This window comes from Chiroxiphia lanceolata, chromosome 17 (genome assembly GCF_009829145.1).
Source record: "Chiroxiphia lanceolata isolate bChiLan1 chromosome 17, bChiLan1.pri, whole genome shotgun sequence".
NCBI lineage: Eukaryota > Metazoa > Chordata > Aves > Passeriformes > Pipridae > Chiroxiphia > Chiroxiphia lanceolata.
The window spans coordinates 9,406,282-9,426,631 of record NC_045653.1 but is presented as its reverse complement, the minus strand read 5'-3'; the positions used below and the strand labels follow the sequence as shown (position 1 = coordinate 9,426,631).

The window sequence follows — 20,350 nt, the reverse complement described above, 5'->3', positions numbered from 1 at the left end:
TGCAGAGACAGACAAGGCCAGTACAGGGCTGCTGTTACCTCCCCTCCCTCATTACGTGGGCTGTGTAAGGAACCTGCTGATTAACCGGAGGCACATGGACCTGCCGCGAGCCGGGACTGCGAGGGGCTCCGTGGGCCTGAAGGGCTGCCCCGTGCTGTAAGTGCCACATCCATGCCCAGCCTGAGTGACACAACGCTGCTCCAGGTCCTGGTGTCACCACTCGATGGCATCGACCGTGCTCAGACACACTTGAACTCCAGTGACTGCAGGCACAAGTCTGGGCCACACCAGAGGGGCCACAAATCCAAGGGGAAGGAGGGCAGGGGAGGACGGTTGGGGAGAAGGGGGCACTTTGGGGACATGTTTCACAGATAGAACCAACAAGTCAGAGTGGGATGTGGTGACAGGCAAGTCCTTCCCTGGTGGGAAGCATCTGCAGCAGGACTTGTGCTGCCACGTGGCTCGTGGTGGGAGCGACTGCCCGTGACAGAGCGTGGGCTGGAGCACACGGCAGCGTGTCCTGGATCCTGTTCCCTTCACCCCGCACTCACAATGCACATAGATTTAGTTCACAGAACACTCGAGGCTATTAATAAACCGTCACAGACTGTCTGCTGATAAAGGCTGCAGGCAGTTTCTGTTTTATCATAAATGCAATTAGGACAAACTGGATTAATTCTGTCAGTTTTGTGGTTTTATAAGCAAGGGCACATTTAACCCCTCCAAGGGCAGTCTCAGCTCACCCGCCACTGCTACACAAAGAGCTCTGCAAGGGGGAACTTGGACAAAATTCTGTTCACAGAATTAGCATCTTTTAATCAGAGTAATTTATAAAAATCGAAAAGAACAGAATAAGCTGGGAGAACTGCTGAAGGAAAGCAGAAACACAACCACCACTGACTCTGCAGTTGCATTCAGCACTGGCAGTACAATGACTAAAGTCCTGTTGTGTGAAGCAAGAAACTATTGCTTGAAAGGGAAGAAATAGAAAGGTTACCTCCACATCTGACCAGGTGTGCAAGGTGACACCTGGCCCTCACCCACCCTGGCTCCTGCTCGGCCTCCCTCACACCTGGTGTAGTGCAGCCTTCACTTGAAAACAGCTTTTTTCCTTCCCAAGACACCCAGTTCACTCATGCACTTACACGTCATTTATATATTTGTGTGTGTATATATATATATCTGGCCACTTGGGGACAAAATCTTGCTTCTGAAATGGACTTGTAACTTATATCATTATATTGTGGTTTGTTTTTTTTTTATGAGGGGTAAATATTGTAAAATGGGTTTTTAACATGTCCATCCTAAACAAATGTAATTATGACCTGTTTTTAAAGTTGTAGTATTAAAAGATGGTCTTTGTAAATCACTGGTACATACTTTGGAGTCAAATAAAGTTTTATGTTACTCTCTTTCACTTTACTGGGGAAGAGTAAGCATAAGGCTGATGAGCTGGAAGAGGGATAATCAGCATCTCAGGAGGCAACACAACAGGGACTAGTGTACAGATTGGAAAGAACAGTATGGCAGATAAAGAAAATTCCTTTATTTGTAGATTTATAGAAGCATAATATGAAGTTAGTAATCCTACTGCAGTTGTTTAAGTTAGTATCTAGGAATATCTGTAAGGAAGAGCAAATAACTTAATCTAAACTCATATCTTCCTCTTCATCTTTCTTGTCCTTAGAGTCTCCTTCCTTTTGCTCTGACTTGACACTGTTCTGCATGGCTTTGGCAAAGGCTTCCACATCTAGAAATTAAACATACTGGTTACTGAACTTTGCATTTTCTGGGCCAGACATTATTGTCCACATGAGGTTAAGCTTCATTACTTGGAAAGCAAAGAGGTGCTTTAGTATGAATTAGCAGGAAAAAAAATATTAAACACTTAAGATACATCCAGATCTCTCTGACACAGCCAGCACTTTTTACACTTGAACTGTGCATGCAGTAATGGAAGGGATGCTAAAAGCTCATTAGGGAAAAGGGATACCCCCTACCCCCAGAGCTATGGGGCTGACTGTGTTTGCTGTTTTCAGATGAATCATTAAGGACTCCCACAAAAAGGCATTCCTGAACAAGGTGACTGTGACACCTCTAGAAAGAAAACAAGGCCAAGGCTGCTCAGCAAATCTCTGCAGAACTCACAGTTCTCTGAATCTGTGTCTGACCTCACTGTGCCTGCTGGGGAACACCCAAAATACCTGCCTTTTCCTTGTAAAAATCAGAACAGAGTCAGCTTTGGACAGTTACACAGAAGCCGATCACACTCCACACTCTGGCCAAATAACCCCAACAAAGCATCACCTCATCCTGTCCCCACCACCACCAGTACTTACCACCTTTATTTGCTGCATCTACTGCCTCTGCAGGTAACCCAAACTGGCTCATGAGTGGGCCCAGCTGTCCTGAAGCTAAGGCAGCACTGAACATGCTCAAAGCCTGTGAATCAGAGTCAACAGTATCAAAATAAAGTTTGCATCGTGTTCCTGCAGCATCAGGTGGGTGCTGGGCAATAACCCCAGGAGGAGAGTGGTCCTGTCAGGGCACAGTGGCCACACACTTGGCTTTGGAACAGATACTCCATCAAATAATTGCCAGTTAAACATCCCTCACTTCTGAGTCTTGGCTGCATGTAGGTTTGCTGCAGTTTAAACTAAAACCAGTAATGTAAGTCACTGAAATTTTGCAAATTGACAAATTTCAATCAATCTGTGTAAATAACTAGTTTACACTGGACTGTAACACACTAGCTTTAATCACACAGACTGTCCTGGAATTAAGGACTGGTGTTTCAAGAGGAACAAGGGATGCAGTTCTGTAAACATGAGCATCTCTTCCCTTCAGTCACTTGAAATGCCTTTTAAGGAGACTGCTCAAGCCACTCTTTGACAGGGAGTGAAGAGTTTGCTGCTAGTCCTGTCATTTGCCAGAGAGCATTTATAATAAAGAAAAAGGTAAAGCCCAACTCCAAAAGAAAAAGTAAAATCATTCCTATCTGCCTTTGGGTGACTGTGGGAAGGAAGAACCAGTGCTCCTTTAAACCATGTCCCTCCTCCTTTCCACTTCTACTGAGCAACTTCCCACTTTGAAAAATGTCAAGGAACCTGGAAAATCAGGAGCATGGTGGAGGAGGGAAGGAGAAGTGCACTTCCCCCCACAGCCAGGCATCTATCTACCTGCTGGAACTGAGGAGACGTCAGGGTGTTCTGGATCTCCTCCGCAGTCTGCGGCAGGGATTCCCCTGAGGGAAGGTAAGGCATCAATCGTTCCTGAACTTCAGCATTGGCCAGGATGGGAGCCATTATCTCAGGAGTCAGAACAGCTGCCAGGTCCACTAGGAGAAAATAAGGGGTTGGCTGTTAGACTATGCACAAACCCACATGTTTTTGTCATGTAAATCAAATTATCGAGTCTGAGTATTAAAACCCAGTTAGCACACTGCCAGCAGCCTTTCTCTCTTTCTCAGTTTTGGAGTGAGAATAAGACTTCAAGCACCAAGAACAGCATTGAAATTTTAAAAAAATTAAAAAAAAAAGAACCAAAAAATGGTAAGAGACCTTTCAAACCAATTTGGAACAGGACAGGACAGTAAAACAGCTCCATAGGATTCCTGGATCCAAAGCTGTCTGGCCAGAACACTGTTACCTTGCTGTCCTCCTGCTCCAGATGGCACATTCATAGTAGCTAAAATGTTCTGAAGGTCACTCAATTGAATGGGCTGGGTTGGGCTTGTGGCTGAGCTGGTTCCATTACCCGAGCTGGGAACGGGGCTGGGACTGGTCACGGAGGCAGCCGCAGGAACGGACGGGGCAGGCGTTACACGGGTGGAAGAAGTCGTGGAAGATGGAGTCACTGCAGCCGACTGGCTGCGAGAGCTGGGCAAGAGAACTGGGAGAATTAATCCCCTGCAAAAACCTCTTGTACCCTGAAAAGCTTCTTTTCAAGCCCTTAAAAGTATCAAAAGCTCCTATCCCATTTTAGAGAGGTAATAAGCAGCCCCAATTCCCACCGTATTCCCCATTCAATAGGCCATGATTCCTCCCACAGAAGTGGCAGCTTCACGTGACAACCCCCCCCCCAGAACCAGGGCAGACAGGCCTCCTACCTTGATGATGAACTGCTGGTCGGGGGTCCCCCACTCCCGAGCAGACTGGCCAGCCCAGGCCCCGTCAGCGCACCCAGCCCACCTTCCGTAAACACAAAACAAAACCACGTTTAGACATTTATTCCTGCAGGTTTTCTGCACCTCTCTGCTCTAGAGAGGTCGCTCTTGTACCTGAAAGGTTTTTAGTTGCTAAAATAGAGGAGGGGATGAAAGAGCCCAGCCTAAGGCCCCCCCACCCCCTTCTGTAAATGATCAGTTCTTGTTCTCTGATCTTGCATCCCTGAACATTTCCAAAATGACTCGATTTCTAGGTGTACACAAGGATGAAATTGCTTCAGTTTGTGCCATACATACATAATCATTGTAACACCACCCTCTCCTCTTATCTACTATCCTGAAAATCCAACTTCTCTCCAAACTTTCAAGCCAAGGTCCTCAGCAGAAGATCCCAGAGGCACCTTTGAGTCACCACCACTGTCTCCCCCACACACTGGGGTTTTGCAGCTTCAAGCCTAACGCAGACATGCAGCAGCAGAATCAGCTGAGCCCTTAAACACTTCACAGGCCAAGTGAGGAAAACCTCATGCACCAAGTGCTCCCAGGGGAGCAGCCAGCAGGAAACCAACAGCCCTATGCCAAAGAAATCAGAATCAGCCTCTTCCATCACACATCCAACCACCAAGGACTTATCGTGGCACTGAGAACCTCAGCTAACAAGAGCTGGGGAAAGGCCTGGCTGCTGGGCCCCCTGGAGTTGTCAGGGACTCGACTGTCCCCCTGCAACTCCTCTGAGCCACATCAGCCAAACACTCCAATTCCCACACTCTTCCTCTGAGCAGTTCTTTGCACCACAACTCATTAGACACACATCCCTACATGAGTACCTGCATCATCACCCACCTTGGGAGCTGCCTGCGAGCAGAGGACAGACAACAGCAAGCAAACATGTGGCCAACTGCAGCTGCAGACTCTGTGGGTCAGAGTGAGCCCCACCAGTCCCTCCTTCTACTGGACCCATCCCATGGAAACACATCCCAACACTTCTGTCACCCATCCCAGAGCAGCAGGCACAGCAGGTGAAGGACCCCTGGCTGGACCACCCTGCTCTGCTCAGTTTGTTCTCACTAGGAAGTGACCCAAGAGCAAGAGAGCTCCTTTGGAGCTCTGCAGAGCCCTGAGAGATGCAAACCAGATGTGAAGAAGATGACACTCCCAGGGGAAATGACCCCCAGGGATTCACCACAACCACAGTTTGCAGAGGCAAGCACATGGTTCTCCTTTGGTTATGGTAGTGACCTTCATGTCAAGCTGGCTTATGGCTGGATGTAAAGGCAAAGGAACAAGAGCTACTGAGAAAAAGTGGTGAGAAGAAAAAAAGTCTCAGGATTATGTAAACCTTCAAGAAGGAAGAACTTTTCCAAACACATCCTAAAAAGCCAGAATCTTCCAACACTAACAGGAGATTTGCATCTGAACATCCCACCAATGAAATTTGCATCTAAAGCTAAAAAGACACAAGCCAGATCCACAGAAATGGACTTTGGAGCTTAAGCACAGAACCTCAGTCACTGCCATCTGTGTGCCTTTGCCTACTTTCACTTGAGGGTCTGACCTCTCAGAAAACGCTCTTGGAGCTCAGTAGAACTGAGAACAGATCACAGCAGGGACTCCAACACATCCCTCACCCCTCAGAAACCAGCACAGTGATTGAGCTCTCCCCAGGGTAGCACGGGAGAGAAAGCCCTGACCTGAGCCTTGCCCTTCTGACCAGGTGTGCTGCGGGTTGGGCAGGCTCCAACCTTCCTCTTGAACTTTCTCTGCTTTGCACACAAATATTCACTGAATCAGAGACAACACCAGCAACTCCACAGCTTGGTAACCAGGACATGCACCAGGAACAAACCCCTGGTTTTCAGCCCCTGCTCCAGTGAATATTTAGGAGGAAGAGGAGGAGTAGAAAAAAGGAGGGGAAAAAAAAAAGCAGAAGGATCAGTGCAGCAAGGACTAGACCAAGGCTGCTTGCAGATCAAGCCCTGAGATGAGTGCTGTGTAGAATGAGGTACCCTTTTTTGCCCTGAGCTCATCTCTGAGGCAGGGCCTTGCCTTCTCACGCTATTGAGATCAATAGCGCTACTTGAAAATATTGTCAGGTAAGATTTAACCTGGCAGGAGAAAATACCATTTTGGCATAAAGATATTAAAGCATTTTACCAAGTCCTCCTAAGCCCGTTGGTCCGATCAGCTGCATGAGCTGGTTATGGCTCATGTTTCCAAGAAGGCTTTGCAAGCCACCCTCACCTAAAAACAAAAACATTCTGAAACACAACATATTCACATAGGTTTTTTTACACAGCACTCCAGCTCAAACAGCAGGAGATTAATTGGTATCACATTCTGTATGGAAAAACAGTTTCAAGTGTTTACTGATTCATGATCTTCATAAAAGATAAATGCAACTTGGCTTCATAAAGAGGTAAGACTCCAGAGAATCTACTGGAAACAAAAAGATTTCTCCTGGCAGTCTTAACTTTCAGCCTACACCTATTTTAACAGCACAGTTTTTTCTGCTAAAAAGCACGTTTACGCTTCTGGTATTAACACTGTCCCCAACTCACCCTCCACAGCCATCAGGAATGTCTTCCTAGGGAACTCTAAGTGCTTATTCTAGACATAAATTTTTTAAAAAAAAGGCCTCTGACATGAAGGAGCAGAGAATGGACTGTACCTCCTAGTGCTGAGAGCTCGTGGCCTCCGCTGGCATTGCCACCCAACGCCCCCGGCATGGGGGGATTGTTGAGATACTCGTTCACCTTACGGCAGTGCTCCTCATCCTTGTCTGTCTTCGGCTCCTGCAAGAGAGTTGCTCTTGGTACCACTCAAACTGGGGGTATTTTGGTCCCAGATCTCTGCCACTGACTCCCCACAAACCTGCATCCAGAAGAAGAGTCGTTTTGATCCCGCCTTGAACTTCAATACATACACACGGCCCGTGGTGCACTGCGGGACCCTCTTGAACTCACAGTCGTCAGGAAAAATAATCAGATCCTGGAAAATGTGGCAGGAGGAACAAATGTTTGAGGAAATACACTAACATTCCTTTTTACCTCCCAAAGGCCTCTGCCCCCCTTCCCAAACCTTCTTCCATCTGCTCCTCGAAGCACAGCGGCCATGGAAGTGCAGGTCTGTCAGTGACATTCTTACCCTAATTTGTCCTGGAGGAGCTCTTTCAGCAATACCAGCAGAACAGAACAAGACAGGCCATGACTTAACAAACACTTCAAGTTCGTACTCACATCCTCCACGTTGCCTGAAGTCCTGTCCTTCCAGCAGAAGTGAATGAGGGAATCATCGGTTTGCTGGATGTAAACAAGGCCTTTTCTCTTGTCTGGGGTTACAGTGCTGCCTTTCAGGGACATCTTTCCTGCTCGAAATTCCACCAGGTATTTGCTCGAGGAGCCACGGGAGCCTGGCACCAGGCTTGGAAATAATGCACCTGAAGACATCCTGGAAAGAGAGAGAGCAGCAAGTGTCATGAGAAACCTTCCCCCATTCACTCTTCCTAGTATCAAATTTCAACCTTTATCAGGTGGGCTCCACAAAAGCAATCTGTCCTGCTGCCTGCAGAATTCCAGGGTGATCCAGCTGAGCTAAAGCAGAACTCTGGATGAAGCCAGGCGGCTCCACAGACCTCTACTAATAAAGGTGAGCCTACGTGCTGAGGTACTAGAAAATGAAACCGCCGTCCCCTGACGCTTCCTTCTTCGGTTCGAATTACAGTTCAAAGCTCAGGGACGCGCAGGAAGCCCTGCTGTATGTTCAGACTGCGGCTCCAGCATCCCAGCAGAGCCCCACAGGCCGCCCCGCGCCCGACTGACTCTCACGGTGCCCCCCTGGCTCTGTCCCCGCTCCCCCGCCCCACGTCCCCACCGACCGACCGGGCGGCGATGCCGGGCCCAGGCGGCCCTGTGTGACTGTGCGGCTGTTCCCGGGCTCGCCCTGCGTTCCCAGCCCGGCCCGGCCCCGCCGCAGCCGGAAAGGAGCCGGGCCCGGGGTGGGGGCTCAGCCCGGCCTGGTCCCGGCGCCCCCCGCCCGGCCGGAGGCCGAGATCTCCTGCCGGACCGTCTCGAGGCCGCCGCGCCGCCTCCCCCCCGGCGCCGCAGGCAGGAGCCCCCCGGCGCGGCCCCACCGAGCGCGGGGCGCGGGTGGTCGCGGGGGGTCCCGGCGGTACCTGTTCCCTGTTCCCTGCTCCCCGTTCCCTGTTCCCTCCTCCTCCGCCGCCTCAGCTCTTCCTGCCCCGCGCGCCGGAACCCCGCCCACCGCGGGGCGCGCGCCGCCGCGGCCCCGCGCGATTGGCCCGCACCGCTGTCAATCACGTGGGGGGCGGGGCCGAGCGCCCCTGCTGTGTCACGGAACATGGCGGCGGCCCCCCCCCCCCCCCCATCCCTCTCATCCCCTCAACCAAGCACAGCCCGGGGCCGCCTTGTCTCCAAAGCCACCTTTATTCCCGTCACACCCGTCAAGTGTTACAAAAATAAATCTTTCCATGGAGGAGCTCTCCTGCACATGCCCAAACTCTGGGTTGCCTCATAGCATTTTAGTGTTGCATCACTGACCCAAATCCCAGGTGTTTTCCAGGGAGCCAGTGGTGTTCCATGTGGGGCTCGGCCAACACTGGTGTATTCCCAACAGGAGCAGCGTCGCTGGGCGAAGAGTCTTGGGGTTTGTTTTTTAAAAGCAGCTTTCAGCAAAAAATTTCCTGGGAAATTGTTTTTAATCAATAAACAAGAATAAATACTTCTAATTAGTTCTGTTCTCTCTGGGTGATTTAGGGTGGATGGTTCCTGTCCTTGTTAGTCCAGGTAACAATAACTACATAAATGCCAGATGTCTGAAAAGCTGCTCCCAATTTACAACAGGACGTTGCCTCGAAGACACAAACACATAACTACAAAGTTAATTTTCACTTCTATTACATTTTTAATAGAAGTCCCCTCACTCCCCAGCTCCAGCTCGGCCATGGCCACTCTGCTCTCACACCAGTGTGAGGTCCCAGTGCTGGGAGCGCTGCCACGGCTCTTCCCGCTGCCCCTTCCCTGTCCCCACACAGGTTTGCAACCCTGTCCTCTACACCCCCATCATCCCACACACCACAGGGTGCTAAGGAACAGAGCCCACCACGGTCAGACACCTCCACCCAAGGCTGGAGGCGTCCCAAGCTCCTATTTAAATCATCTTCATCCAATAAACATCACGGTGAAATCTAAGTACAACCCCAGCGCTGGCTTAGCAAAGCCAGAGTCCTCCTGCCCCACCTGTACGCGTCTCACACAAATCTCTGTCACCATCCAGAGGCCCAAAGGGTATTTATTAAGTATTTATTATAATTGCTTTCTAGCTGGTTTCTCTACGTAGCTGTATTAACATATACTAACACAGTTATCTTATATACAGTGTTTCATCAAGTTATAAAAGTGACATTCTTTCAAAAGGTGCAAAGTTATTAATGTTTCGACAGGTAAACTACTGAGGCGAGATCTGCATCGAAAATAAAACTTTTGGACTTTGAGAGCATCAGGAATGCCAAGGCTGGCCAAGCACAGCCGTGTCAGCAGCACAGGGAAAGGGTTCTGTAAGTGTTGTCAATGAAGAACAATAAATTAGAAGAGTGGGTTTGGAACTAATCTGAAATTTTACTAAAAGCTTTACACTAAAGGAAGGGGAGAAGGGAGTGAAGATGTAACTAATGAAGTGTTTCTTACTTTGGAAATGTTCCCAGTTTCTTTTTATATCCCATGAAGATTCTCTACTGAAGTTTGGATTAAACACGTTGGTACAATTGTTTCATGCTTCCACATAATGACAAGGCTTTAGGTCTTTGAATTTAAATCATGGCTTAGACGAGAGGGATGCTAACCTGTACACCTCCTCTTAGAAACAGAACATCTCGTTAGCAACTACTGTACAGTTTTTTCCATTCAGGCAATTTCTATTTATATGCATTGTTTTAAAAACACTAATCCAGCATTAAACATACCATGCAGTTTAAGCAAGTTTTAAACTCCCATGAGATGTTAAACTGGTCTAATACATGAATCCTTTCAATCCTCACCTAACAAAGGGTTTCCTAACCTGCTTGCAGCAAGTTTGGAAAAGGATTAGAGTGCCTGGCACGGTCACTGAAGTTCAGTTTTTTATCAAAACTATTTTTATGCTGTTCCATGTGGCTCAGCAATGTCTTTTTAGAAGTGTCTATGCACTTACTAGAAACAAACATGACCCTGTTGCCTGCACTGTGTCACCAACTCAGCTCCTAAGTCCTGAGGACCTGCATCAACACAAACTTTGGCAACAGAATCATGTCCCCACACGTATGTTTCAGATCAGGCCCTTCCTTACTGCCTTGAAGTTTTACAGCTTCTCTTATTTTTCCAATGAAGACAACAACTAAATTTCCCCCAAATTTAATCTAATCATTAGATGCATGATTTGATAGGAAAATGTTTCTCTACAAATATGTTTTCTTTTGCCTTTTAATCCTGTGGCTGGGAGAGATGCACTTCAAAAATCTATCCTCTAGATGAAACCACAGATGTTTTGGACATAAATCAGACCAGTTCTTTCTTGAACTCCTCATGTTGCTGGCACTTAACACCAGCAATTTCTAAATTACTGTAAACTTCACAGCAGTGCAGCCGCTCTAGATGTTCACCTGGTTACTCAATTAAAAACTTTCATAAAAGAAGCAGCAATATTAGGACTAGTTTTAATTACTGGATCTAATTTTTCAAGCCTCTCTCCCTGCCTTACCCCCTGAAGTGTACCACTTGAAAGAAAATGAATGCATCAGTTCAGTAATTGATTATTTTCCAGTATTCTATGGCTTCGATGGTTTGATATGGAACCAAAAAATCCCACTTTTTGACATCACGTGCTCACAGGAAACTTGTAATAGGTATAAACTCTGCCAAAGCTTTAAACTGATTCTGCTTTTTCACAACATACAAAACAGACATGACCTATTAATGAAAAACATGCAAACCAAAACTTCCCCAAAAATATGAACCTGTGTGGATATACATACGGAAGTGCTTCCAAAGGAAAGTTTAGCCTAGGAGCATACACAGTGCCAAAGCTGCCAAAGGTAGTGCAGAAGTTAAGCCTCCAAGTGGTAGCAAGCAATATATTGTACATTGTAACCACCTCGACATTCCTGCTATTGCTTCCGAAGCTTCTCCTATTTTTAAGAACAGCATTTGACTTCAGAAAAAGCACGTTTGGACTGTGCCCTTCCCTTCTCCTAACGTATGCTTTATGGGATTCATCACAGGTACACAGTTTAATGCTCACAGTGTCCCAAAGTTGTGAAGACTGTAACAGACAACTACAGTGTGAGAAGCTCAGGTTGGGTTTTGTTTCCATGAGTCTCTCAGTTATGGAATTGTTTGAGGGGGGGGGCCGGGAGCTCCCGTCCCCAGGGAGTGCTACATACGTACGGGGAGTATGACAGGACTGGGTTTGATCCTGTTGGTACCATATTGGCTTTTCATCCCTGCTCCGAGTTCCAAAAACTTCAGATTCTTCGCTATTGTACTAAGTAACAAGGCTATTATCTCTATTTTATTTAAGTTACGTAGTATTCAAGGATGTTATGTGCTCTACCGGATACAGCGCATCCTCCTGACAGAGAAACTAGGGGAGAAGATGGAGAACCAAAGGTCCCTTTGAAAATTAGTGAAAACATGGTGATTTCAGGTGCAGCTCTATGGAATGAGCACAACGGTATTTAAATATTTGGCAATCCAACGTTAGTGATAATTAAATCATTGATTGTTGACTGATAGAATTTTTGTTAAAATTTACTTAGAAAAGCTGGTTTTTGCTGTCAACAAAACCACAGGAACTGGCTTGGAATGAAATCTAGTAACTAAATGTCCGGATGAGATGAGCAATTGGTTCTGTAATTTCAGTATATGTCTGGACAGTCTGAGAAATTTCTATCAAAATAGCCACCTGAGTACAGCCAATCTGAAGTCCCAGTGTATGGGTTAGTGCCTTGATGAAACCACCTGTAAAAGGAAAAAAGGAAAAGAAAAGGAGAGAAACAAGAAAACAAAAAAAGCAAACAGTTATTAACAGGGGAAAAATCTCAACTTTGCCTCTTTCACAAAACATTATAAAAACACGGTGGTATTTCTTATTAGAAAAAAAAAATCTCAGGAAATTATTCAGGAAATACTCTGAACATGAAAAACAAGGCATTAAACTTCCTACACAATTATCACCACCTTGTAAAGCATCTTTTTTTTTTTTTGCATAAAGTCAAGAAAGAGTATGAAATTAGTTTTAAAACTGCTGTCCTATTTTTAATAAAACTAACAATGATACTCTAGATTATATAACATATATAAATTTACTTTAAAATAATGCCAAAACAGTTACACAATCGTTTTTGTAAATTCATCCAAAGAGGAAACAGTTTTGTTCTCCAGAGCTGTGCTCTGCACAGAACATCAGCAGCTGCTCACTTTTTAGCCACGTTGACTGAAAACAATTTTATGCTCTCTGGAAGAGATTTTCAAAGGCATTAACTGGAATTGGCCCGTAGCTGCTCCTCCAGGCTTCAGGAAGAAAATGTTTTCTCTTCTGAATTTCATGAAAGCACGGGAGCATCCCAAAGTTCTTGCCTTTGAAGGAAGCACCTGTAGGGACTGGCTGTGAGCACACACTTGACTGCACAGCACTGGCAGCTGCGAAAAGCAACTTGTGGGAGCAGCAGCCAAATCACACATCACTCCCTGATGCACTCTGTGACTGAGAAGACACTTGAATATGCAATTCAAAAAGCACTTTTTCAAGCATCCAAGCCAAGAAATCCAAGAAGTGTAAAAATAAAAGGACTTAAGAGGGCCACAATGTCTCACTTGACTGCCAAAAGCTGGACAGAAATTGGTTAAAGGAGAGATGAGACTTAACATTTTATTAATTCTAACAAAAATACGACCTTTGTAGGTTAAAAAAACCCCAAACAAATACAAAAACCTACCAAAAACCCCCAACATTACCATACTAGTTAATTATGACAGGTTTCAGCATTTATCATTAGATAATTTGCCCAGAACAGAGTTATCAGCAATTTTGGCTTCCAGCTACATATTTAATTGTTGACCCAGCAATGCTTTAAGTGACCCTACAAACTGTGCTGTCACAGAGGAAATCAAACACATGCTGTCCTGAAGAAAAACCATTCAAGCAGGATATACCCAACTATTCCAATCTTCAACAACTGCCCACCCTCCTGCCCCCTTACCGTGTGTGCCACTCCACCTCGTCCTTCGCACGCTCCTTGCGAGCAGCTCTTTGTTTCTCCTCTAGTCTCTCCTTCTCTTTGCTTGCCACATCTAGCCAACATTCCAAGAGAAATTGGTTACTTGGCAAAACAGGAGCAAAAATTAAGAAAACACAGAAAAGACTGCAGAGAAATGAAGTAGAGTTCATTTAAGCAAGATAGAGCATTTGCTGTATTCAGGTAACGAAAGCCTAAAACAGCCATTTCAGAAAAGCTGCTGCTACAAACGCAGAGTTGAAACTGAAATTTTAGTGTTTTATCTCTCAGACACACTGCACTGAGACAGCAGGAAACAGTTCTGATTAGGAATAATAGAGAGAGTGATTTTTTTTCACTATTTGTCCATGTGTTTTCTCTGACAAACACCAGAGCAACAGAGCACGTCTGGTCACCACATGTCTTTCCAGACAAACTCCAGAGGAAGTCAGCATGTTGAGCACGTCTGCCAGCTCCCCCCCCAAGCTAACAAACATGCAAACACCCCATAACACAGGACAGCAGCCCTGGGATCCACCTGGGATGCATCTGCTCTCCCAGACTTTTCTGGGAGAGAACACACATTATAGATTGTTCAAACGCATGTTCATTACACAGGACGAAAAAGAGTTAAGGCTGCTCTGGGAATGAGAAACTGAAGACAGTGTTTCCTGTATCAACCTCCCTTTGGTCATCCCTCTCAAAACTTATTAATGTGGAAATATTTCCTGCAGCAAACACATACCCATGTTCCCGTTCTCCATATTTCTGATATCCGGGCGTAGCCGACAGTCAGTGGGAGCCAAAATTGCTTCCATGCCCTTTTCCAGCTCATTGAGACTCACAGCAAAACTGGTGAAATTGTACATCTTAAAAACAAAATAAAGGTAACACACAAGTTATTCTGGCAAAGTGGCACTGGATTCCCTACACTTAATGGACACAACAGAACTTCCAAGGGGAACTGTTCCCTTGGATAAGTCACTGGCAAGAGCAATGCACAGAGTGATTGAAATGGTTACCTGTGATGAGTTTGGTGGCCTACAATTTATTCTCCAAAGCAATTTACTGCCTGGTATGAACTGCACTGTGTCTTGAATCTCTGGCATATCATCAGCCTCATCACTTTCAGATTTAATATCATCTTCACTCTGAAACAGAGGTAACATTTGGCAGGGGAATAAAGGAACATTGGACAGTTTCATCCACTCCACAGTGGCTGTTGAAGAATCTGTTCAAATTTGAGACACTAAACACTCTCCTTTATTTCTGCCTCTCCCATCATGTTTGCTTCTCCTCACTCTGCACACTGTTCCTCTCATTTTCACTGTAATGTCTTGCTCCTGATATCCCTGAATAGTCTCCCATCCCTTAAGTACAACTTGAATGTCTCTTAAAAAAAAAAAAAAAATCAATAATAGTAATAACAGTAAATTAATGTCTTTCAGAAGTGTTCTCTCCAGCTTTCCTTCTATTCTATGCCATAGCATAATTTCACCTAACATGACTATTTCAGGTTGAAATGAGCCAGGAACTGCAATTTAAACCAGTGCAAGTTCCCATAATGGCCTAAGAGTAAAAAACAGGGCACACCTGCTTTTGGATATTGCTTCATCATTTACAAAAGATAGGGATGTGTGGTTAGAAAAATATAAGCCCCTGTTTCAGTCCAATTTCCTAGGATCCAGACTCTAATCACAATTGCCACTGCCAGTTTTCTCACTGTGAGTGAGAAATACTGTGAGAATACTTCAGTTTATGAATCCAGTGTCTTTCCTTCAAAGTTCCTTTGTTACCAGCTGCACTGCCATAATGCACATATAAAAATCCAAAGTTCAGAAGGCTGCTCTCAGAATCTGAGAGAATCTGACTGTTGCAGGACACAGCTACATTGTGGAATTTTAGAGGATTTCTCCATGAGAACCCATTAAAAACCACAACAACCAGAAAGGAAGTTTGAGGCAATAACATCCTGGAGTGACAGTATCAGAATTTTCCTCACTCCCACCCCCTTTTATTTCCTTTCTGCCTTCTCTGACATGGCTCATTTATTTTATTCAAAAATACCCTACTAAGTTAAACAGGGCCTGTTTTATACACTAGAAAACAGCTCCATATGGTTAAGAGTCTAATTTCAATCATTTGGTTTGAGTATTCATTATTTAAAAAGACACTTCTAGGCTACTTTCCATGTCAACATCTGGTTTACTGTTAGACAGTTCCCCATCTAAATATAGACACAACAGGAAGGAAGGAAAGAAGGAGTTGATTTTCTTAAGATGAACAGAACCTTATTATTTAAAAAAAAAGTCAAAATATAAACCTGTACCATGACAGAATCCAGAGCCAAAAGCAAGGCCTGTTGTTGCTTTAGATTCTTCTGATGTAAATACTTTTAAAGTTTGAGCCTCTTAACACTAAGAATGATTGGCTTCTGTTCAACCTTTCATTTTCATTGAGCAACCAGGGTCTGCAAGACCCTGTTGATATCAGTAAACCCAACAGTCCTTTGCTGCACCATTCAACATTTTCCATACAACACTGAGGCTTTTGAACTAATTACCTGACATTGCTTATATGTGAGGGACAAACCCATCATGTTTCCAAATCTCTTTGTTGTCAAGGTTGTCTCTCTCACAAATTCTGATACACCAAAAAGTGTATCTGACTTTAAAAAAATATAATTTTTTTTTTTACTGCCCAAATCCTAGTATTTTTATCCCTGGAACTGGCAGTAAAGCCGCTTTCCTCACAGACTGACAGGACACCAGTTTGGGGGGTGATATTTGATGACTTCTCTCTGACAAATTTCCAGCAAACACCATTCCATGAGCTCTCTTCTATGCCAGCAGCTCACACTACATCTGCAAAGTGCCAAGTGCCTTCTCACAGCCCTCATCCAACCCCACCAAATGACAGACAGTTTTTTAATCCTCCATTCACACCTGGCCATGTCCCTAAATAAGATGTTCTGTTTTCATTTCTGATATTTCAGCATCTTTTCTCCTTAAAGATTCCTTCACCTTACCAGCTTCTTCTTCTGCTCTCCACCTCTCTTCTCACTCTTTTTGTAAGTCTCATATGTGGTGGGATCAGTGCACCACAGGCACTCTGTCCACTTGCCATAGATCACACACAGCTTCTTTCTGCTGCAGAGAAAAGCAAAGGAGACTGAGCTCTTGCTTCTTATTGAGCCTTCCAAGCCAAGCCATGCAGATTCTGGTCTATATTAAACACCCAGTTTCTACTTTGCTGCATTTTGTATTTCTGTTTGCAGATTTCATGGAATCACAGAATGGGTGATTCCTAGAAACCAGATATTTGATAATGCAAAGAAAAGGATTCAGCTCATTCCAGTCTTCCAGGCAGAACACATCCTCATGAGAGTCACATGCTTTTGCCACTGTTAAATGAGAGTGGGTACATCAAAGCCAACAGTTTGCAGCAGAGACTCGGAGCCAGGAAACAGGTTTAGGTTAATTAAAAAATTCTAATAACCATATTCTCCTTATTTTAAATTGAAGACTGGAATTATGACTGTACAACAGTGAAATCAGTTGCAAATACTCTGTATTTTTCCTGGATACCTTTATTTCAAAAGACTTGACTGTAGAGTTTTTCTAACAATGCTTAAAATTATCACGCTTGGAATCAAGGGGGTTAGTGCTAAAACAGAACAAAAATGGGTTACAATCTTCATTGGTAACAACTTTACAGTCACATCAGTGTGGTCACTATCCCAGCAAAAAAAATGCCCCAGTGCCCAGAAACGGAGAGACCAAGAGGCTTTTATGACTTACTGTTTGTCCTGAATGTATCCCTCTACTCTGTGAAGCTCTTTCCCAAACAGTCCACATGGTTTAAAATTAAGGACACATTTATCTCCAGTACTGTAGAGGAAATAAACACAAGCTTGAAGAAGCACACCCATAAATATGTTAGTAAGTTACCTTTTTTTACCTTATTTAGCTTTTTTCATACAGTTAGTTGGGGGCTAGTTGTTTATCATTTTTCTTTAAGCATGGTTTATTATCTGACCAGGGCATTAAAAAAGGCACACAAATTTCAAAATTCCACACAACAAACAAAAAAGAAACAAATAGGCACATGAAGACATCAGCCTGTGCTGTACCCCTAATTTAAGACATTATCCATTATCAAAACTAAAAAAAAAATGACAAATCACAATCAACATGATAGAGGTTTACTCCAAGACTCCAACAATTATTCCATTTAATGGTTATGGAGTTAAATTTCAATTCTGTTCTCTGTCAACAGGGCTGAATTTGAATGGGTAACTCACAAAAGTAAAACCTTTGCAGCCCATAAGACATTTGGCCTTATGCCTTTTCATTAATAATAAGTAAGTTTTATTATTAATAATAAGTATTATTATTAATAATAATAATACAAGTAAGCCCAGTCCAAGGGACAGTTTGCATTTGTTAGAAATGGATTAAAACAAAACCAGCAAAAAAAACCCCCAAGACTTTGGAGCTACAAAACAAAGCTTCCTGTGCCTCTGACAAAAGTCAAAACCATCTGCTTTGTAACATAACTGACCACACAGTAGTGCCCACGAGCCAGCCCTCAGGTCCATGATTAGCATTACCTGTGATTTACAATTTCTACTGTCCCGTACTGTTCTAACCACAGTTTACCAATAATTACATTATGTACACAACAGGTTGGATTTGTCCATGTGTAAGCTTCATTGTGCCTGTAAAGAAAACAGAGAAAGAAATCAATTTCTCGAGTCTGAGATGGAATGCAAGCCTGTTTACAATTCTGTTCGTGGCAGGGCAAAATATTTAGCAGTCCTATGAACAGCCAGCACTTAACTTCAAAACAGAAAAGAAACAGACTCTTCTTTACAAGCCAACAATGTGTCGTATCCAAACATTAGTGCAAGTTAATAAAGTGATATTGCCTTTATTTTTCTTCCTTCTCACATAAGTCCCACAGTTGCTGTGCTTTGGATTACGAATTTCAGCCCAATGCAAAGAGCAGACCAGGAATTCATCTTTTTCATTTGCACTTTTAAAGTTGTATGTGATAAAACATAATACTTGCAGGCAGGAGAAGCAGACTGACAGCCTAACACCTAATAGTGTCTTCTATTCAATTGCTGCAACAACAGTAAACTGCAGTAGTGGTTTTCACAAATATGCCACAAGTTTCCTCATCATTAATTGAGGCCTGTTCAGTGCCACTGAAGGCAATTTTGGGGGTGTGAGTGGTTTTTTCTTTTTTTAGGTTGGTTTTTTTTTTTAACACAAGTGGGAGAAAGAGCACTATTTCAAGCTTGACAAACATGACATTTAAAAATTGTGTTTACTACTCAATTCCATCCTTTCCCCAAAGATCTACTGAGAAGATGGAAAAGTCCTAGAATTGAAGAATTTTCCACTTGGTTTCACTTTAGTTTTAATGTTTTGTGAAAAGATTTAAAGGTGAGTTAACAGATTCTAAATCCTTAAAAGACATTATCCTATAAATGGTAAAAAAATTAAACAACAGGATTCCCATTATCACTAGCAGAGTCGAAGCCATCTATTTTCACTCATTTTCTGTGCTGGTAAAAGAAATGCTGAAGTTACTTGCTTGGCAGCCAATCCATCTTAGGAAAGCTTGCAAACTCTACTTTAATACAAAATAATACAGAGACAAGCAGTGTCATCTGTAACAAATGTCTTGTACTTCTATTTCCAGTAAGTATGGAGAGAACACTACTATTTAATGTTTCCAACCTGTCATTTTCGAGTACAGAGAAGTAACAAATCACTGAAGTCTGACTATTTCCACAGCTCCTTTTCTTCTTTAGAACAATGACTACTCTTCAAGTGGGGAGAAAAATACCAGAACTCCTCAAATTCATCCCACCAGCCTTTAAGCACAGTTTTATTCCTGAACTACTCGACACCAAAAGCTGCACAGTATAAACCAAAACCCCACACAAGGCACTTATGGCGAGTGCTGATAAATTGAAACACTTTTTGTGCTGGAGAAGTGCCTTGTAATTCCTGTTTTGAAAGCAGTCTTGGTTATAACATAAATGCACGATTTTACACTGACACAGTTTTGCCAAACAGCTCCTTGTTCACTCAGGCCTTGAGTAGTTCTCAGACTCCTCAAACCAACAGAAGGGTCTGAATCACAACACTGAGAGGCTCAAAATTTGATTTCGACTTCTGCTGCTAACTTGAAGCAATTATTTAAAATAAACCCTTTAATTGTTTATATTCCAGTTTAAATCTGAGCCCTGTCATTTGATTAGGCTGAGGAAGAATTTTAATAGTCTTCTAAATAAAGGCTCTCAAGCAAATGTTATTTTGGTCACATCTGCATTCTGCACTAACATTCATAGTTATTTCTGCATTCAGAAGAAATTTCCTCTCATCACCAATTATATCCAAGACCAGTTCATACTTTTATAAACTTTGGAAGATTAGATGCCAACAGCTTGAAAATTAATCTGCTTCCAAAAGGAAGTACAGGAAAAGTCAATGCTTGCTATGGCAGGCAAGTTGAGTCTTTATTGAAACCAAATGTCTAGAAATTTCTTAAGACAACATTTCAAAACCCACTCAAAGTTAAGCCTCATGAAAGCTTTTATAAAAACACCTTGAAGTGCTCAACTGCAGAACACTTTTCCTGCAACTATTCCAGTGTATCCCACTTGGGAAAGCTCCAGTCTTTGTGCCACCAGGGCACAAACCAGCTTATGGAAAGTCACTCATAATTCATGAGAGACAAGCCTGGGAGTAATTAAGAGAGGCATTCTTGATTTTAATAGGAAGTTGATCCTTCCCAGGAAGTGTTAAGGCAATCCTGACAAGTTTCTCATGTTCCCTTATCACAGAATTGTGAGATGTAGTTCTTTCCACACAAACCTTGACACAAACAACCAAAACCAAAAA

The 20,350-nt window shown here is 43.8% G+C and overlaps 3 protein-coding genes across 7 annotated transcripts in view; 1 reads left to right on the top strand and 2 right to left on the bottom strand.

Moving 5' to 3' along the window:
- Window positions 1-1,423, top strand: part of LAMA5 (laminin subunit alpha 5) — an 88,792-nt gene extending 87,369 nt beyond the window's left edge. For all 3 annotated transcript variants that reach the window (XM_032704786.1, XM_032704785.1, XM_032704783.1), the window contains exon 80: window positions 6-1,423. In XM_032704786.1, coding sequence (XP_032560677.1) covers window positions 6-160 — 155 coding nt within the window. In that variant the 3' untranslated portion in view covers window positions 161-1,423. The remainder of the gene's footprint in view (window positions 1-5) is intronic.
- Window positions 1,424-1,524: 101 nt separating this feature from the next.
- Window positions 1,525-8,433, bottom strand: ADRM1 (adhesion regulating molecule 1). Of its 2 annotated transcripts, none has more exons than XM_032704787.1 (10): window positions 8,337-8,433; window positions 7,402-7,612; window positions 7,037-7,153; window positions 6,834-6,957; window positions 6,320-6,406; window positions 4,109-4,190; window positions 3,649-3,878; window positions 3,180-3,337; window positions 2,340-2,442; window positions 1,525-1,750 (listed from the first exon to the last, which is right to left on the bottom strand). In XM_032704787.1, the coding sequence occupies exons 2-10, from the start codon at window positions 7,609-7,611 to the stop codon at window positions 1,644-1,646; spliced, it is 1,218 nt and encodes a 405-aa protein (XP_032560678.1). In that variant the 5' UTR covers window position 7,612; window positions 8,337-8,433; the 3' UTR covers window positions 1,525-1,643. The 2 variants fall into 2 exon arrangements, with proteins under 2 accessions (XP_032560678.1, XP_032560679.1); XM_032704788.1 differs by having other exon boundaries at window positions 3,757-3,878.
- Window positions 8,434-9,454: 1,021 nt separating this feature from the next.
- The window catches only part of OSBPL2 (oxysterol binding protein like 2), a 35,569-nt gene continuing 24,673 nt past the window's right edge, over window positions 9,455-20,350 (bottom strand). For both annotated transcript variants that reach the window (XM_032705071.1, XM_032705072.1), the window contains 7 exons: window positions 18,043-18,150; window positions 17,231-17,320; window positions 16,459-16,579; window positions 14,453-14,581; window positions 14,176-14,299; window positions 13,416-13,506; window positions 9,455-12,174 (listed from right to left, as the gene is read on the bottom strand). In XM_032705071.1, the coding sequence (XP_032560962.1) occupies window positions 12,072-12,174; window positions 13,416-13,506; window positions 14,176-14,299; window positions 14,453-14,581; window positions 16,459-16,579; window positions 17,231-17,320; window positions 18,043-18,150 (766 nt within the window). In that variant the 3' untranslated portion in view covers window positions 9,455-12,071. The remainder of the gene's footprint in view (window positions 12,175-13,415; window positions 13,507-14,175; window positions 14,300-14,452; window positions 14,582-16,458; window positions 16,580-17,230; window positions 17,321-18,042; window positions 18,151-20,350) is intronic.

Coding starts and splice junctions, on each gene's coding strand:
- ADRM1 (XM_032704787.1), bottom strand. CDS start 7,611: ATGTCTTCAGGTGCATTATTTCCAAGCCTGGTGCCAGGCTCCCGTGGC. Junction 7,154..7,401: donor CTTCAGGCAACGTGGAGGAT/GTGAGTACGAAC, acceptor CACATTTTCCAG/GATCTGATTATTTTTCCTGA. Junction 1,751..2,339: donor AGATGCAGCAAATAAAGGTG/GTAAGTACTGGT, acceptor TTTAATTTCTAG/ATGTGGAAGCCTTTGCCAAA.